The following is a 17,907-nucleotide window of genomic DNA, read 5'->3' as shown; positions in this document are numbered from 1 at the left end:
CAGATTTGTGCAGAATAAATGAGTTTAAGAAGGAAAAGTGAGGGGAGGATTATGAATGAATCAGTGGTAGAAACCAGTAGTAACGATGTGCATTGAGGAGGATTAATGGAGGAATTAAAAAAACAGTCTAGACTTATTTCACCACTGGGTCAGCCTTTTAAATATATATCCTGGAAATTTGCAATTTGAAGTAGTCCTCACTTTTTTTGATGACTCTTCGCGTGCTTATTTGAAAAGGAGACCGTGCTTCCTGTCAAGTGCACAGGCCTTATATCAGACACAATCAGCTCCACAAGGCTCGATCAGGTGTCTGTGTTTGATCTCAGATTTTCTCTCTCCTCCGCTTCAGTCTCGTCCTGGTTGCCATGACTGAGGTGTGCAGGTCTGGCTAGGTCAGAGATCAGGTGCCACTGTGCTGAAGTCTGCTGTCCCGATGAGCAAGGCAGGCAACCCACAGAGACGCACCACCTACCTCATTTCCCTCACTCTAGTGAAGGTTGAGGCTGTGCCAGAGGATGTAGCAGGGAACCAGAAGGAGGCTCTTCCAGAGGGGGAAGGGAGCCCTAAGAAGAAGGAGGAGGAGGAGCAGGAGGAGGAGAAGGAGGTGAGCAATGCCCCTGAAAAGGAGGAAGGACCTGTATGTACACAAGTGGTCGAGAAAGAAACCACACAGTTGGAGGAAGAAGTGGAACAGGTGCTGGTCAAATATGGCAGCCCTGTTGAGAGGTGCAGGAAGGCTGAGAGGAGGGAAACTCATGGACACCAGAAAGACATTGTGTCAGTGGGAAAGAGCAAAGACACTTCTTTCGTACATCCGCCTGCTCGGCAAATGGTCAAAGTGTACGGAGGGACTACCTCCGAGGGGACGGTGCGCCGAGAGGGGCCTCGCTCAGATGCCATGCGCCCCAAGACGGAGCTCTACAGAGAGCCGCCCATGCTGTTCCTAAAAGGGGAAAATGGAGCGGACCTGAACAGCCGCTCGCGTTGCAGCCTCCCTTTCTCCATCCCGCCACAGGTCAGCCAGCGTCCTGAAGTCCTGATGAGGTCACATGCAGGAGGCAACTCCGCATGCTGGAGGGAACTCAGAGAGGCCAATACAAGCCTGTACCACTCTGCTAAGACTCTGGATCGAAGGGATAACCGAATGGGGGACCAGTCCCCCTTAATGGCAGCTACAACTCTGGGGCCTTACAGGGCGTCCTGGGCTGACAGCGATGGCAGGGGCACGCTCATTCGCCCCGGAGCTCCCATCAGCGGAGGATTTTCAGGCATAATGACCAGGGACAGTCCTCAGGGGGAGAGATTTAAGACGGTGTCTATTTCCCTGTCTGCTCCTCCTGCCACTGACTTGTCCAAGCCTCAAAGAAAAGGTACAAGTCGTACCCTGGACAACAGCGACCTACATTCCCTCTCCGAGGACCTGAAGAGGGGGAAGGAGGGCCAGGGAGGAACAATCCAGCGAGCTCCTCCCCGCGACCGAAAGATGCTGAAGTTCATTAGTGGCATTTTCACCAAAAGTACAGCTGCGGCGCCCAGTTCCAGCTCTGCACCTCCCCTCTATCCAGCTGTGGAGCGGGGCTCGAGTGAGGAGGAAGGTAAGGCCACCTCATGCACCTGCCGCGTCTGCACACAGAACGTTATGACAGGATTTGTACGACAAATTCACAAATTTCTATTCACAGAATTTCAAACATTTTAACTGTTCTTATTGATTTTCAGCCCCACGGCGCAGCACACACTTAAAATAAAGAATCAGTCACATGATCCAACACATTCATCCGATTCTGTGGATGAGCATTTGGTGGTAAAACAAAAACCCACTGTCACATCTGTTGTTTCAGTTCACCCATGAGTGCCCACTTGGGCTGAAATTTAGTGCCTTAGAAGACCATTTTGTTTAATGTGATTACACAGGATCCCACATTTATGTCCCTTACATTACCCTCTCTGGAGTCGTCCCAGAACCAAAACGTGCTTCCATCTCGTCCCATTGATGCTCGAGCTCTCTTCTACTTCATTAATTTACTTAAACGCAGGTGCCATCCTCAATGATCAGGTGAGCATGAATTTCTTATGCTTATTTTCATGCAAAGTGGATTTGGGTTTGGCTAGAGCTCTGAAAGTGTCTTCTGTGGTTATTTTTCAGTGGGATTAAGCTGCTGTGGTTTCCTCAGATGAAACAGATGAGATGTGACTTACACTCTTGCTTTCGGTTTAAACTCTGATGTGACTGAAAGCTTGTCTGAGATCAGGTGTAGGTTACCTTTTTTGTCTTGGAGAGATTTGGTGAGGATTTAAGGAAACTCTCAATACACAGTGGGACAATGGGACACTTGGTAAAATTGACTAATAATAATACTGACAATAATAACCCATAATGAAGTGCTCCTTTATTCAAATGTAACACAGGCATACAGAAAAAGACATGAAGGTCTTCCATGGAAAAGGAAACAACAGAGCAAGCTTTCCAAACAATATGACGTCTGTGCTATCAGTATGACAGGTTGTTATGTATTAAAGCTCGAGTTGTGGCCTTTGTTATGAGGCTTTTATCATTTTAGCACTCAGATTTAATTCGTCATGGGCACAAATGGATAAACTACAACTCACATTATCATTAATGAGCCAGAGTTGAGACAAGTAGCAGTTTATGCAAGAGAGGAAATTAATCGACAACTATTCTGATTATTGATTAATCCCTTAAGTCATTTTTTAAACAAAAATACCAAAAGATCATTTGTTTCTAGCCTCTTAAATGCGAAGATTTGCTGCTTTTTCTTTGTCTTATGTGATAGTTCTCAGTATTTTTGGGTTTTGGACTGGTGTTCGGACAAATCTGTCTGAAATCATCTGATTGACTGTCAATGAGTATACTCATTGCAGCTCTATAATAATCACTGGATTTATGCAAAAATGTATCTAAATGTCAAGTTAATCATCTTACTTGACAAAAGCTGCATCTGTTTCTAAAGGTTGTAAAGATCTCCAAGAGGTCTGTCGGGGAAGTCAATGGAATATTGTTTAGCTGTAAATAAAAACAGTTGCAAGGATAAAAAATATGACACACATACAACCAAACTAAAACCAGCCACAGATCTTTAACTTCATTAATGCTGCAGACAAAGTTTTAAAATTCAGTACAGATTGTTCTTTATCAGCTAGTGCAAAGGGTTAAAATGCTGTGATCTGTCTCTCTGCTTGCACTCAAAGTTTTGGATCTCTGTTCCCCAAATCCTGACACTCAAACAAATAGAAATTAGTTCAGTCTTGTCAAAAATTATGAAAACACTTCATAAAATATTCAGACTTCTCTATTTGGAATAAAGGAAATTATGCAACTTGATCAATCTTTAATCTTCATTGATATAATCTAAAGAGAATCATCTTTGACAGAGAGTTTGGTATCAGAGTACGCTCTGAATAATTTGTCAGTAGTAAGTGGGACATGAATAATTAAGGTTGGGGATACACAGAGCTGTGTTCATCGGAGGAGAGCAGGAACCTGCTACTTCCTGCTCTGTGCATAGAGTTAATCAGCCTTCAAATGGAGCCTATTCATTCGTTGACGCTATATTGTGTTAAAGTGCTCGGCCATGTTGAACTTGTAATTTCAGCATATTGTGTCACTATACTGATGATAGATGAACATTATTGATCAAGTTGAATTCAGAAAATGGTTATGAAATTGTGTGGAGACGCACACAAACGTATTTTCAGCATCATGCGTGCACAGGTGGACATCATGTCCCTGCCTCTCAAACACGTCGCTGTATCCATGAGAGACCATTTATTGTATAGAGACCCGGGCTGGAGGCTTCAGGAAAATGGAGTTGCCATGGCAACAGCAAGCCGTGAGAGATGCTATTTGGTATGTGGTGTGACGCTGTTGATGGAGGGGAGTGTGGGGGCGTGGGGATTGCCCAAAGATGGGGATGAAAGGGTTTAAAGTTAGAATCTGTGTCTCCTGGAGAGGAGCCCGACACCGTGGCTCGGTCCGAAAGCAACGTGACCTGACAACATCCCAGTGTGTGTGTGTGTGTGCATGTGTATGTGTGTGTATCTGTGTGTGTGCATGCAAACAGTATCTGTGCTGTATGATGATTTCTACATCTGTAGGTACTTTGTGTGTTTATCATTTGTCTTCCTCTATTTCATCCTTGTATGCAGATGTGTGTGTTGTCCTTCATGGCTGTGTGTGTGTGTGTGTGTGTGTGTGTGTGTGTGTGGCATGAGTGTGTTTTATTGAATATCCACTCACAGAGGCACCTTGGCTGTAAGATTAGAGCTAAGGCACTCAAATGTGAATGTTAAATGAAACCTCACTATAAAGAGATCTTCAGTCTTTTAATGTGGAATTTAAACATTTAAAGTGTTTAAAAAAAGTCTGTCATTAGTGGAAAGTACTGCAAGTAATTTCATTAAAGAAATCAGCTTTTTTAGGGCTTGGTTCGATTTGTCATTTTCTTGACACCAGTGGACTCGTCTGTCTTTTTCCACCTCCTTTCAAGATCCTCGTTATCCAAAACCCTGAACCTAGCGGAGGTGTTCTATAATGATGCACTGGCTGAATCATTTCTTTGCAGCAAAACTTTATGGCTGAATAAGAGAGAGGAAGTGACTTGTGATTGATACATTCTGTGGAGTGTGGAACAGAAATATATCCATGACCTCAGAATTGAATTAGAGAGTGAGCTATGGAGTAGTAAAACTAAGAATAAGCATAAATTTAAAGGGTTGCTATAGTGCTGTAACCACCTCACTATGACTCCAATATAAACTTAACAAAGGCAGCTGATCTTGCTGTTTGTACCACCTTTATGAATTTCTCTTTGACCCTTTTTTTTTAGACAAAATTTTATTTTAGCATATCAGCACCAAATCTGATGAAGCATTAACCTGAGTGCTGCACAATAAACCACACAGCTGGAGGATCATTATGATCGCAGATAAGCAATGAAGTATATATTCAGCCATATTCTCGCAACTATTTATCATCATGACACATGGAACATCATGTCGGTTTTTCATATTAACATTCAGTCATTGTACTGTTCCTGCCAAGTGGATTTCCTTATTACTAAACCAAAGCCAGAAAACCTACACAAACTGGCCTGTTTGATTTTTTAAACATTCAACAAATGGTAATAGAACCTCTTCTCTGTTTAAATAAAAGCTTTTGTCTTTAAAGGGTTGTTTCATATTCTAGTTAACAAGTGAATAGATTTAGTAGATTTCTGATGCAGAGACTGTAAAGCGCTGACAGGGGAATGAGTTTGCTTGTCTCCGGAGATGCTGACGTCTGCCTCAACCTAAACACGATGTGCTGTAACTAGATGAGTCACTTGACAGCAGTTATCATTTCTAAAGGAGCCATTTCCATTTTGTCAGATGCAAAATAATACTGAAGAATCTCACTATTGATCATTTCGTATAAAACCTCCATCTTAACAAGGTGTTTGGTCTCAGATTCAGCTCTTGAGACTTTTTCACCATTGTAATAATTTTATTTTTCCCAGTGCAGTTTCCGTTGTTTATGGAATATTTTAGAAATGATAGTCAATGTGATAGTATTAACACTCTGTATAACTCAGTAATAGACAATAATAGCTCAAAGTATTTTAATGATGCTTCAAAAATCTATATTACAGTAAGACATAATTTTTATTTAATGTTATTTGACTTGGTTCTGATTAAAACCTGCTCCTTTCAAAAGCCTTTTTGTATTAGGTTTCACTTTTAATACCACCGAGCGTAGTGGCATATTCGGTCTTGTTTCAGTTGACACAGACTTCTATAAAATTCATGAAATGAGGGAAACTGCTCCGGGAACAAGATGAATTATCTCACCACAGCTGGCTGAATCCTTTCTGCATTTTTTTCCTTATGATTAATGCTTTTTAATGTTGAATAAAGGAATAAATGACTTGTTTGGAGGGTTTTTGCGGGGTAACCGTAATAAAAGGCAGAAATGTGGTGTGTCTAAACTAAAGTGGTGTGTACGCTGAAGATATCCCGCCAACTCTTATAGACTTGCAGATTTGTACACTTGACTGGGTCTTGTGGGCGCTCGTGTCTGGGAGCTGCAGCCTCTCCGTGGGGAGGCTTGGACACCGACTCTCCTCACTGTCTCCACAGGCTGTCAGAAACACAGCCAGCTGTCATTCGTTTAAATGAACACTCCAACATTTAAGGAAATTAAGCTTGTTTTAGCCAGAGTTAGACAAGAAGTCTGGTGTCAACTTTTTCTTTGTACTTTGTTTAGCTTAGCTTAGCTTAGCAGAAAGACTGGAAGCAGGGGGCATAGTTAGCCTGGTTACCTTTTTAAACCGCTGTACAGATGTATAGTTGCTGTCAGTTTCCTGACTCAAAACAAAGCCCAGGTGACTCATGGATGTGTAGGTAACTATTTTGGATGCTAACAACATTTAACGTGTACATAAGAACTGTTGTGCAGTTGTTAAAATGTATGTTTTTCATTTTATTTCATTTCAACAGAGGCTAGCTACCTTTGTTTCCTGTTTGTACCATTACTGACCTCCTGTAGACCTGTGACACACCTCTTAAAGCTGTCTGACACTTTTAGAAGTAGCTAACTATCTTGCTCACAGTTAGATGAGAAGGTCAATTCTAATTCTGTTTCCAGTATATAAGTGGATGTCAACAGTTTTGTAGCCTAGCCTAGCCTAGCCTAGCTAGACTGGAAGCAGGGAAAAAGCCAAATGTTAGCTTAAAGCTGGTAGCAACACCAAAGTTGTCTTGTAGAAACTTATAGAACTTATAGAAAGTTACCAGTATATCAAATATTTAAAACACTGATCGTATTTTAATTTTTTTCTATCAATTAACCCCCTCTCCTGCATTTGTTTGCTTGCTTGTGTTGGTCTTTAGCTGCATGCACCAGCAGTCAAGAATGGACCATGAGCCAAACAATGCAGGAGCTTCACCTGGTAAGCATCAGGACATAGCTTTTACAAACCACTGAGAGAGATTTAACACAAAATGAATATTTTCTCAGCCTTTGTGTCTGTGTGTTTGTGCTCTGCAGGGTGTTTTGGGAGGTCTGTGCAGTGGGAAGTCGGCTCTGGTCCACAGACACTTGACAGGAAGTTACCTGCAGCTGGAAAACGCTGAGGGTTGGTTTCACGCATCCTCATTTACATTCTTTATGTGTTTTTCTATGACATTGTCGGTACATAACTGACAATAGACTTTACGGAATCTACTTCTCATGCACTATAACATTAATACTGGCTATATTCCATTTAAATGATCCAGGACCAGGGCCAAGGCTTGCTATTAATGCATTTCCTGCTATAACAAGTGAGACAAGCTGCTGTGAAAAAAGGTCTATAACAACTCTTGTTCATTCCAAGTGTGTATTTACAGGGCGCCAGTACATTAAGGATGTCCTGGTTGATGGACAGAGCCACCTGTTGGTAATCAGAGAAGAGACAGAACTCCCAGGTGCTCAGGTGGGTTGAAAATAGTCAGTCGTCAATGGTAAGACTCTTATTTTATTATATTCATAAATGCTGATCACTGTCTATCATTGCATAATATCTGTGCGTGTTAAAACAATCTACCTATGGCCTTTATGAAACAATGCCTTTTGAAGGCCATTTACTTACTTACTTTAAGTTGCCCACACATCAGGGTAATCATGCAAGCTGTAAGCTGTAACTATGGTAACAGCAATTTCGTGACAGGGTAACACAAACTCAGTGCTTCAGTTTGCCATAAGAAGTGCGGTCTGATTGAACTGATTGAACTTCTCTGTATTTTGAGTACGCTACTCCTCTTCTCCTCCGTTGTCTTCAGTTTGCAAGTTGGGTGGATGCGGTTATCTTGGTCTTCAGCTTGGAAAATGAGGCCAGCTTCCAGGAAGTTTACAAAATCTACCACCAGCTCGCTGTCCACCGGCCTGTTTCTGAGATACCTTTCATAGTAGTCGGGACTCAGGGTAAGACATTCAGACACTGCTTTGATATGAAATGTTGGCGGACATGGGCTTTTGGTGCATTTCTGACTTGTGCTTTTTCTAGATAAGATCAGCAGCACCAACCCCAGAGTTATAGATGATGCCAGGGCCAGACAGCTCTGCTCAGATGTGCGGCGCTGCACTTACTATGAGACCTGCGCAACATACGGCCTCAATGTGAACAGAGTCTTCACTGATGGTAGGATTCCCCTTTCGAAGTCAGACCAGCGCATTGAGGATCCTGCTGCAGAAGATGCAGAAATCTGAAGGTTATGTGTCTTTTTTAGGTCTAATGTTTAGGTTTTTTCGTTCCACAGCTGCTCAGAAGATCATGGCAGCCAAGAAGCAAGCTGCTCTGCTGGCTTCCTGTAAATCTCTCCCGAACTCTCCCAGTCATTCTGGAGGCTCCACCCCAGTGTCAGGTGTCTTTCCAGGACAGGTAAGACTGTAACGGACCAACTGTTCCTGTTTCTGTGTTCAATTATCACCTCATTCCTTGCCCCCACCCCCTTTTGCTCTGGCTCTTTCCTCTCCTTAGGCCAGTAACGGTGGTCAGAGCAGCGATTACTCCTCATCACTTCCCTCCACTCCTGTGATCAGCCATAAGGAGATCGGCAGGACAGCGAGAGGGGAAAAACAGGAAAGTGCCACACCCGGGTCTGTCCGCAGTGCCACCCGGAGACGCACCTCCAGATTTGCGGTACATACTCATCAAGTGATTGCTTTTTAGGGGCCCAAGCAGTCATGCTTACCCGCCCTTTTATTTCTATATTCTTTACCTTTTTTTTTCACTATAACTCATATTTTACCAGGTTCTCATGTTTAAAAATAACAAATACAATCATGTGTTCACAAAGTGGTGAACCTCGCTCCATCCTTGCTTGTGAACGACTGAGCCTTTCCAGGATGCCCCTTTCATACCCAATCATGATACTATCACCTGTTACCAATCAACCTGTTTATCTGTGAAATGATCCAAACAGGTGTTTTTTGAGCGTTCCACAACTTTCTCAGTCTTTTGTTGCTCCTGTCCCAACTTTAAAATGTGGTGATGCATCAAATTCAGAATAAGCAGATATTTACAAAAATCAATTAGGCTGATGAGGTCAAACATTAAATATATTGTCTTTATACTGTTTTCAACTGAGTATCTGTCAAAAAGGATTTGCAAGTTATTACATTCTGTTTTATTTATGCTTTTATGCAGCATTCCAACTTTTTTGCAATTATATAAGACTTTGTCATATCCTTTAGATTATAGTGAACTGTTTGAAGACAAAGAAAGAAACGAGTTGTGTTAGGCTGGCCTCTCAAACATTTTCCATGTTTGGTTCTGAGATAATAAAAGAGGTTTCTTCTTGTCACCCTGCACAGTCTGTAGATAGCTGCATTCTCTTTGATGTGTGATATTGGAAAAAAGAGCCTTGTTACAAGCAAAATTGTCAAATAACATAACAGAAAGTCATTTATAGATAAGAAAGGGCTTAAAAATAACTTGGTTTGGGATTTGACTACGAATCTTCATGAGGTCAACAAGAACATTGTTAATATAGAAATATTGATTAGTTAGGCTTATAAAGCTCAGTGGCACTAATATTAAACTAATTTTCTATAGATATCGGTTACATTTAACTCCATTCATGTTTCCAGATGCTTTGTATGGCTTTGTGATGAAATGCACAACAATAAGAAAACTTTCATACTAAATCATGTTGTTTAAGCCATTTGCTTAGTGTCGCCTCTGATGCAGTTACTGCTTCTCTTGCCTTTTGCAGGGCCGGAGAGGCAGTGACTCAAACAGAAGGAGTGCAGACTGTAAGGGCGATCTGGGCAGTGGACGCTCCATTCCCATCAAACAGGTAGGATGCAGATTCACACAATGCAGAATCAAAAATGATGTATCTAATGACCCTCTGCAGAACACATCACACCAGCAGTCACTCGAAATCAAATGTGTGAAGATAGTCTCATCATGCGGTGTGATGAAGTGTTGTGAGCTCCCATATTGGCCTGATTAATAGGATAGTGGGCGTTTTTGGCAGCCGGCAGTCATCATGCTGCCGAAATCTGTGAGATGAACACACAAGACATTGGCAATAAATTCTCACTCTTCATTTTTTTGTCACCTCCATCAGGGCATCTTGCTGAAGCGCAGTGGGAACTCGCTCAACAAAGAGTGGAAGAAGAAGTATGTCACGCTGTCCAACGACGGCATACTGTCCTATCACTCCAGTGTCAATGTGAGTCAGTGTGTTGAGAGAACGCTCTGAAGCACTATGCTCCTAAAAGCACCACTGACAGCTAGTGGTTGATGGTGATGGTCGATGTTTGGCTTGGCAGGACTACATGCTGAATGCTCCTGGGAAAGAGATGGACCTGCTGAGGGTGACGGTGAAGGTGCCAGGAAAGCGACCACCTCGTGCTGTACCCACTTGCGGCCTTCCAGTCGGCCTCAACGGACGGGTTAAAGATGTGCCGGGAACCGAGGGTGTCAGCCCAGGTCAAACAATAAACACGTTTTTTATTTTACTTTAGATCCCTCAAACAGCTCTGTAAAACTAAACCAACTCATTTTCCTAAATGTGGGCATTAGACAATGACAACAATATTATAGAAGTACTATTTCCTAACTATTTGAGGGATCATAGCAATCAACTTTGCTTTGAAATTGAAGATATGTCATAGTTCTGGTCCTTTACTTTGTGGAGTTGGGATACATGTGAATTAAGCCCTGAATAGGAATGAACAAGTATGGTTGAAAAATAACAATGATAAAAAAAATGGAGTTGGCGAAAAAGCAGAGATGAGAATCAGAAGTAAAGGAAATGCACCGTTCTTTGTTTTATAAGACTTTTTTGTGAGGAGGGGTCAGAAGTCTGTACCAGAGAGTGAAAAATGCATGGGAATGCAAAATCTCTACAAAAGGAGAAAAGCACACCATAAGGGATTTCACAAGTTTTAGAAGTGTGTGTGTGTGTTAAAAACTTCTTCAGTCATGCTCTTTATCATTTATTTCCTCTGGTGTTCATACATACAGAATCAGTAATGTATTTTTTCAGTAGCTCTGTTTTTTCAGTTGAAGTTTGTCTAAATAACTTTTTTATTAAGTGCTTGCTTGCTGTCGTCTCTTTAGTCCCTGTGAGCACCAGCAGCCTCCTGCAAGTGGAGGAAATGGAAGGATTGGGTGGTGCATTGTTCCTAAGGAGCAACAGAGGCGTGCAGCGATGTCCCTCTACACTATCTAACCATGCTCAAAGTGTTGGTGAGTGAAGGACCATTTCATTTGTGCATATATTTAGCTCAGAAAACATGCATGTTTTGTGTCAGATACATTCAGTTTGGTATGTTTTTTTTGTGTGATCTTGTGGCCAGACTCTGCAGTCGATGGTGTGTCCAGCTCCTCCTCTACCAAAGATGTAGGCTCCTCATCCCCGGTGACAGACAGGAAGAAGCATCGCAGGAAGAAGAGTATGAACCAGAAAGGAGATGCAACCATTGGCCAAGCAGATGGTAAACGCTAAGAACTCCATATGTGTTTTTATGTTCTGCAGTCCCCGCCATTAAAAGCATCAGTCATACTCTGATCATTGTGATGGTACTTTACATGAAATCTGATTTCAACATGTCACATTTATTATGTCTTCTCTTTCTCTCATCGTCTTTTCTGTGATTTTTCTATCTTCTCTCACAGCCAAGCGGAAAATGTGGAAACTTAAAAGTTTTGGTAGTTTAAGAAACGTAAGCAAGACAGGTAATGTTGATCTGCCATGTTGCATCTTTCAAACTCTGACTGACCCTCTGTACAGGCTTGTGTTGTTCTTGAGTTTTCCTGTCACAAGGACATGATATGCTATTGTTGCAGTTCACTAATATAAGAAGATATACTGGTCAGACGTGGACCGTTCATATATGCAGACTAAAACGGCCTTTTTACTTCTTAATCTTAACAAACTATTGCTGAATTTTCTACATCTGAATAATAGCTAATGAAGAATCTCTTGTATGTTTAATGTGTTTTTGTGTGTGTGTGTTAGATGAGGATAACTTTGACTTCCTCATTGTGTCGAGCACTGGCCAGACTTGGCACTTTGAAGCCCAGAGTGTGGAAGAAAGGGACTCCTGGGTCCAAGTCATTGAGAGCCAGATCCTGGCCAGCCTGCAGCTGTGTGAGAGCAGCAAGAACAAGGCAAGAATGCGCAAAGGGCATACAGCAAACTCTAAGCATACACTGTATTTAGGCAAAGATTATTAATTTTTTATATACTTTATTGTCATTAATTAATGTCATTAATTATGGCTGTACTGGGTTCGTAACTCCCGGTTTCATCATGTTTTAACTGTTGTTGTAATGGCAAGAACAACAACAAGAAAGTAAGGAGGGTATAATTTTTTAGTCATATAAACTACCCAAACTGACTATACTGAAAGTACACCTGTAAATGTATCCAAATATGAGAGGTGGAAGGCAACCTTTCTTACTTTAGGAAGCACAATATAGGCAACAGGCGGTAATCATGGAAATACACTGTATTGTGCTGCATGACATCACTGCAGTGACATTATCTGCCCTTCGAGGTACATTTGGAGGGCCATGTAATCAGATTCCTGTGCTGTGTATTTGCACTGTGAGACTCTTGGATAAGAACAGTTTCCTCTGAGGAGAAGTTGGCCTGGACTCTCTTTTCAACCCATTAGGAATCTGTTGCTGCTGCTGCTTTTAAAAGGGATGAGGGCAGCCAGTTAGATTGGCCATTACCAAAACCCCCCCATCTCAAGAACTGTGTTGTCCTGTCCACTAATGGGCTGTGCTGATTTCTGTTCTTGAGCAGGAAGTGTGTCCTTGTGTGGAATTAGTTCAATCATCTCCAAAAATGTTAATTGCCACTAATATAATGATTCTCAGTAATTACTTTAATCCCATGATGCGTTTCTTTATGAGAAATGTATGTCCTAGGAGGCTAAAACCAATAATTTGGCAGCTTTAAATGGTCATAATAATGATTATAGCCGTCTACCACAGTTTCACTCAGAGATTTGGTATTTCTAATCACTGTTATTAATAATGGGAGCTGTTAGCAGAGCTAATATCACAGCGGGTTAGATGACTGCTGTTTCTCTTATTTTAACCATATACTGCTGTTTTCTACAGGCTCGCAAGAACAGCCAGAGTGAAGCAGTGGCTCTGCAGGCGATCCGCAACGCAAAGGGAAACAACTTCTGCGTTGACTGCGATGCTCCAAGTTAGTGACACATTAATAGCTTTTCTCCTCTTTGTTTTTGTTCGTATCTGTGTCTGGTTTTGGTACATTTCCCACCTCATCCTATTTCAACAGCGTCTGATGTTGGTGTAAGAATCAACCAGGTTTCAGGCAACAACCAAGTTGTCCATATTTGCTTTTCTGTTTTTGCTGTTTTTTTAGAGTGGCTACCTCTTTAGGTTGAGCAATAAGCTGTTATGAGTGTGGAGAAAATCACATGTGGAATCTTGAATCCTGAATCCTCATCTGTTGCCATCCAGGCCTAGAAATTGTTTTTTTTTTACAACGAAATATCTGATGAAACAGTCACTGCAATGTTAATTGCAAGTTGAGTCAGCCAATTAGGGAAGGACGTTCAAACGTTTGGTTAAAGTCCAACACTGGAGAAATGACCTACAAAGCATATTAATGATGAACCTTAGTCTTTAGAAATGTAGTCAGCAAAATTTCATCAAAACAAGCAAAATATTCTGTAAAATTAAAATCAGCAGCTTAGATATCAATAAACCAAACAAAAATAGATCAAGTGCTGAATATTCTTCTAATGGCTGAACGCTTTAAAGGGCCAAAGCTTCAGGGGAAAATATCATTTGGTGTACTGGCCACAGATTTAACAGCTCTGCTCTAAAACTTTTCCAAACAGGATTTCACACACTTTTTTCACTTTTGTGGCCAAACTGGCATATCTAAATGGAAGCAATCTATCAGCCATATGCTCATAGTCCAGTTTAGATGAAGCAGTGTTGTGTTCTCTCCCAGATCCAACCTGGGCCAGTCTGAACCTGGGCGCTCTTATATGCATCGAGTGTTCAGGGATCCACAGAAACTTGGGGACCCACCTGTCGCGGGTTCGCTCGCTGGACCTTGATGATCTGCCGCGGGAGCTCACGCTGGTTCTCAGTGCCATCGGCAACCACATGGTGAACAGTATATGGGAGGCGCGCACACTGGGCCGCCGTAAACCGGCACCTGATGCTACACGGTGAGGACATACAGTCAAAAAAGACAATAATGTGATGTGATTTGAGGTGACGCTGCTTTACTTTAATGTTTGACAGCATGTAGGTATGAGCTGCATACTTCTAAATGCTGTGTGTCTCAGTTTACAGTTTTCAGTAGGAACAAAATATCATTGTCAGGCAGACAAGAAGCTGTAAATGTGTTTCGCTGAATATTCATCATCTTCTCATTTCTCTTTGCTTGTTCAGCGAGGAGCGGGAGTCATGGATCAGGGCCAAATATGAGCAAAAGCTGTTTGTGGCGCCGTTGCCTCCTCCAACTCCTGGCGAGGGCCCAGACATCACGCTCTCCGGCCGTCTTCTCTTGGCAGTGATGGAGCACAACCTCCCCAAGCTGCTGCTCCTTTTGGCCCACTGCACTAAGGAGGACATTAACGCCCCTCTCAGCCTGGCGCTCTCCTCCAGGTCGCTCTTAGCGCTGCGACTGCCCGGCTCTGCCCTGCACGCTGCCTGTCAGCAGGCTGATGTGGTGATGACGCAGCTTCTTGTTTGGGTGTGTTGACCTCTTCCTCTCATACAGGAATCACAAACACTTTTGTACGGATGGTCTGACTCATATCACCAAAAGAAGTGCAATGCATAGGAACAGAGATAATTATAATGGTACAGCATCAATTGGGTATGGAATAATGCAAAATATTGCATCACAGCAAACTGTTGAGTTAAACAACACTGGCAAAATAATAAGTGTTGCCCGTAAAGAACCTCAAAGTGATGACTCAGCAGACCACTCAAGGGTGATCTGTTTGTGTTGGAGACAATAGAAAGTCACACCTTGTTGGGAACATTTAAAACACTTCTTTCAGGTCAATGTTGAAATGTATTGCACATATGATAAAACCTCATTAAAATGTGGAATATGGGCTAATTACATCACTTAATCCAGTTTTTTTATCCTGTGTTCTTTCATTCCCTTCAGTATGGCTGTGATGTTCGGTACCGGGACGCTCAGGGGCAGACAGCTCTGGTTCTGGCTCGCAGTGCTGGCAGCCAGGAGTGTGTTGACATCTTGCTCCAGCACGGATGCCCAAATGAACCGATGGCCACGGTCGGTTTCGCAGCAGCCGCAACGTCCAGCTTCCCCGCAGCCATGACGCCGAGCCTGACAGTTGCCACGACACTCAAGATCTCGCACAAGAGCGGCAGCACCAGCTTGAGTTACAGCACGTCCAGAAGAGCAGTGTCATAATGAAAATGTGGCGTGGTAAAGTGTGTGCGTGTGTGTGTGTGTGTGTGTGTGTGTGTGTGTGTGTGTGAGCTTGTCGCTTTGCCGTCATAGTGTCCTGTACACTCGCGCAGGAACAGCAGGACTGATGAACACGTTGCCAGATGTTGCGCTCCCTGAGGTTCTGAAGGGTGTTTGTGTTTGTCAGGGATGAAAACACACACCGGTGATCACACAGGCTCATTCAGTCTGCTAGAATGATTTAACCAAAACAAAAAGAGAAATTTTCCTCACTACACTTTCTACGCACAGTAAAATGAAAGAACAGGACGTTGCAGATTTAGCAGGAATGTGTTGCACTGCATACCAGCTGGTATGACTCTTATTTCATCATGCAGTCAATATTCAACTCTAGTCTCCACTCAGTTAAAGGTCTAGTGTGGAGGATTCAGGGGATCCATTGGCAAAAATAGAATATAATATTCAGAAGTATGTTTTCATTAGTGTATAATCACCAGAAAATAAGAATTGTTGTGTTTTAGTTACCTAGAATGAGGTTTTATATCTACAGAGGGAGCAGGTCCTCTTCCATGGAGTCCGCCATGTTTCTACAGTAGCCCAGAACGGACAAACCAAACACTGGCTCAAGAGAGGGGCTTTGAGTTTTTGCCACATTTTTATGTTTGTATTCAGTTGGTAGATGCCACTAGTTCCCACACGCTGGTCCTTTAAAAATGAAAATTTGCCTTCGGCCTCAATCAAGCTTATCTGAGCATCTACAGTAAAACACTGCAATAAGTTTACGATTTCATTGACAAGCTTCTCTGTTTTTCAAGTTGGTCTCTATCTGCTTGAAATCCCAACCCTAAATACATCCACACTTCTTACCTGTATTGACAGCGAATGTCAGTTTTAAATTCAGAGTGCGTATGCTGTGTTATGTTCGACACAGCCGGTCGTTCCGTGCATAAATAATGGCGTTGAGTTGAAAAAATAAAAAAACCTTTACAGTGGCTGAAAAAGAGAGGCAGTTTTAAAGATAATCAAAATAACTGTATAGAAATGCATTGATAAAATATTATAATTCTAAAAACTTAAAAAGTGCTTCATTTTTGAGATTGTTATTGTATGATTTGTACAGTTGGTTCTGTGTATAAAACTCAAAGGGTTACTCGTAGCTGTTCAGAGATTTGCTGTACAGCGTCTTGGTTCGGTTTTCCTTTAATAACCACCTGATTAACTCTTTGACATCCAAGACTGAGATTTCTATGTTATGTTTGTATCACTGTGTGTGACATAAACACTGTAAATGATGTGTGCATTATGACTCCAGCAGCAGCTCAGTATCAAGGCAGGAGTGTAATACTAGACGTGTAAATGAACAGGTGAAATGCCTTGATTTTGGTTGAATGTATACAAAAACCGATCGGTTTAAGCTCATTATTTCAAACACTAACGTGTTTTTCTTTTAGATGATACAGTTTCAGTGGACTGTCAGGGCGTTTTATTTTTTACTTGACTAATATTATTCCTGCTGTGACTAATTAAGTAGAGTGGTTTAATAGATTAAAACTTGGTACAGGTTCTGATCTATAAAACTGGGCCTTCGATGGATATGATTATATTTGTAAGTGGATGAAAATCAACATGAAATAGAGGAATGTTGCCCAAGTGAATACTTTTAAAATGGCATAAAAAAACAACCCTCCTGCAGTACTGTATGTATTTTTGTGTTACTCTGAAGACGCCGCTGAGTGTACATGTCTGTGATGTAAGCATCTCGCTCCATTTGTATTTTTTTACTCATGCAATGATTCATAGAGCATTCATTATCAATACACTAAGGCTACTGCCCAAGCTGTGGTGGTGTTTTGTTCAGAGTTGTGTGTGTTCTTCCCTGTCTGGGCTCATAGCAGACCTTATTTCAAAAGACGAGCCGAGTCTCATTTGTTCCTTTTTCCAGCTGTGTCAAAAATTAACAACAACCGTTAATGAGAGTTTCAGCAGGCAGGGACATCACGCAGCATAGTTGCACCATGCTGGTGTGCAGAGGGTTCGCCTTTCAAACTGGACAGGTGGAGCCAGTGGCCACCACTTAACACTCGACCAGCATTTGAACGTGAGATCTTCTGGATCAAACCAGTTCTTGTTAAAGGCCCCTACTGGCTTTGACCTACTTCTTTCTAGGTCAAAGACTCATTTTTATACCATGATACCATCACTGAGGTGGCTTCAGTAACATGGATTCACAGTAGTACAGTGATTTTTCTCGGCAAACACATACAGAGACAAAAGTGACATAACAAACATAATAATTAGAAGGAAACAGGGATGGGCATGCTTGAGATGTATGTGTTCAGGGATCCAATTTCTAAAAAAGTTGGGACGCTGTGTAAAACATAAATAAAACAGATTGTGATCATTTGCTGATCCTTTTAGACATATTATCAATTCTAAACAGTACAAAAACAATATATTTAATGTTTC

The 17,907-nt window shown here is 41.9% G+C and overlaps 1 protein-coding gene across 1 annotated transcript; it reads left to right on the top strand.

Annotated features, from left to right (window-relative positions):
- Positions 1-433: 433 nt before the first annotated feature.
- Positions 434-15,444, top strand: LOC121612783 (arf-GAP with GTPase, ANK repeat and PH domain-containing protein 1-like). The gene is made up of 19 exons (XM_041945881.1): positions 434-1,595; positions 6,889-6,947; positions 7,046-7,133; positions 7,387-7,472; positions 7,819-7,960; positions 8,043-8,177; positions 8,296-8,417; positions 8,517-8,678; positions 9,754-9,837; positions 10,114-10,218; positions 10,319-10,478; positions 11,112-11,240; positions 11,351-11,488; positions 11,670-11,729; positions 12,013-12,164; positions 13,128-13,218; positions 13,996-14,218; positions 14,445-14,748; positions 15,175-15,444. Exons 1-19 carry the CDS (start codon positions 434-436, stop codon positions 15,442-15,444), a joined length of 3,672 nt encoding a protein of 1,223 aa, XP_041801815.1.
- Positions 15,445-17,907: the final 2,463 nt, after the last annotated feature.

The sequence above is a fragment of the Chelmon rostratus genome, chromosome 2 (genome assembly GCF_017976325.1).
Source record: "Chelmon rostratus isolate fCheRos1 chromosome 2, fCheRos1.pri, whole genome shotgun sequence".
In the NCBI taxonomy this organism is placed as follows: Eukaryota; Metazoa; Chordata; class Actinopteri; order Chaetodontiformes; family Chaetodontidae; genus Chelmon; species Chelmon rostratus.
The sequence above is the reverse complement of the archived record's forward strand: the minus strand, read 5'-3'. Positions and strand labels throughout refer to the sequence as shown.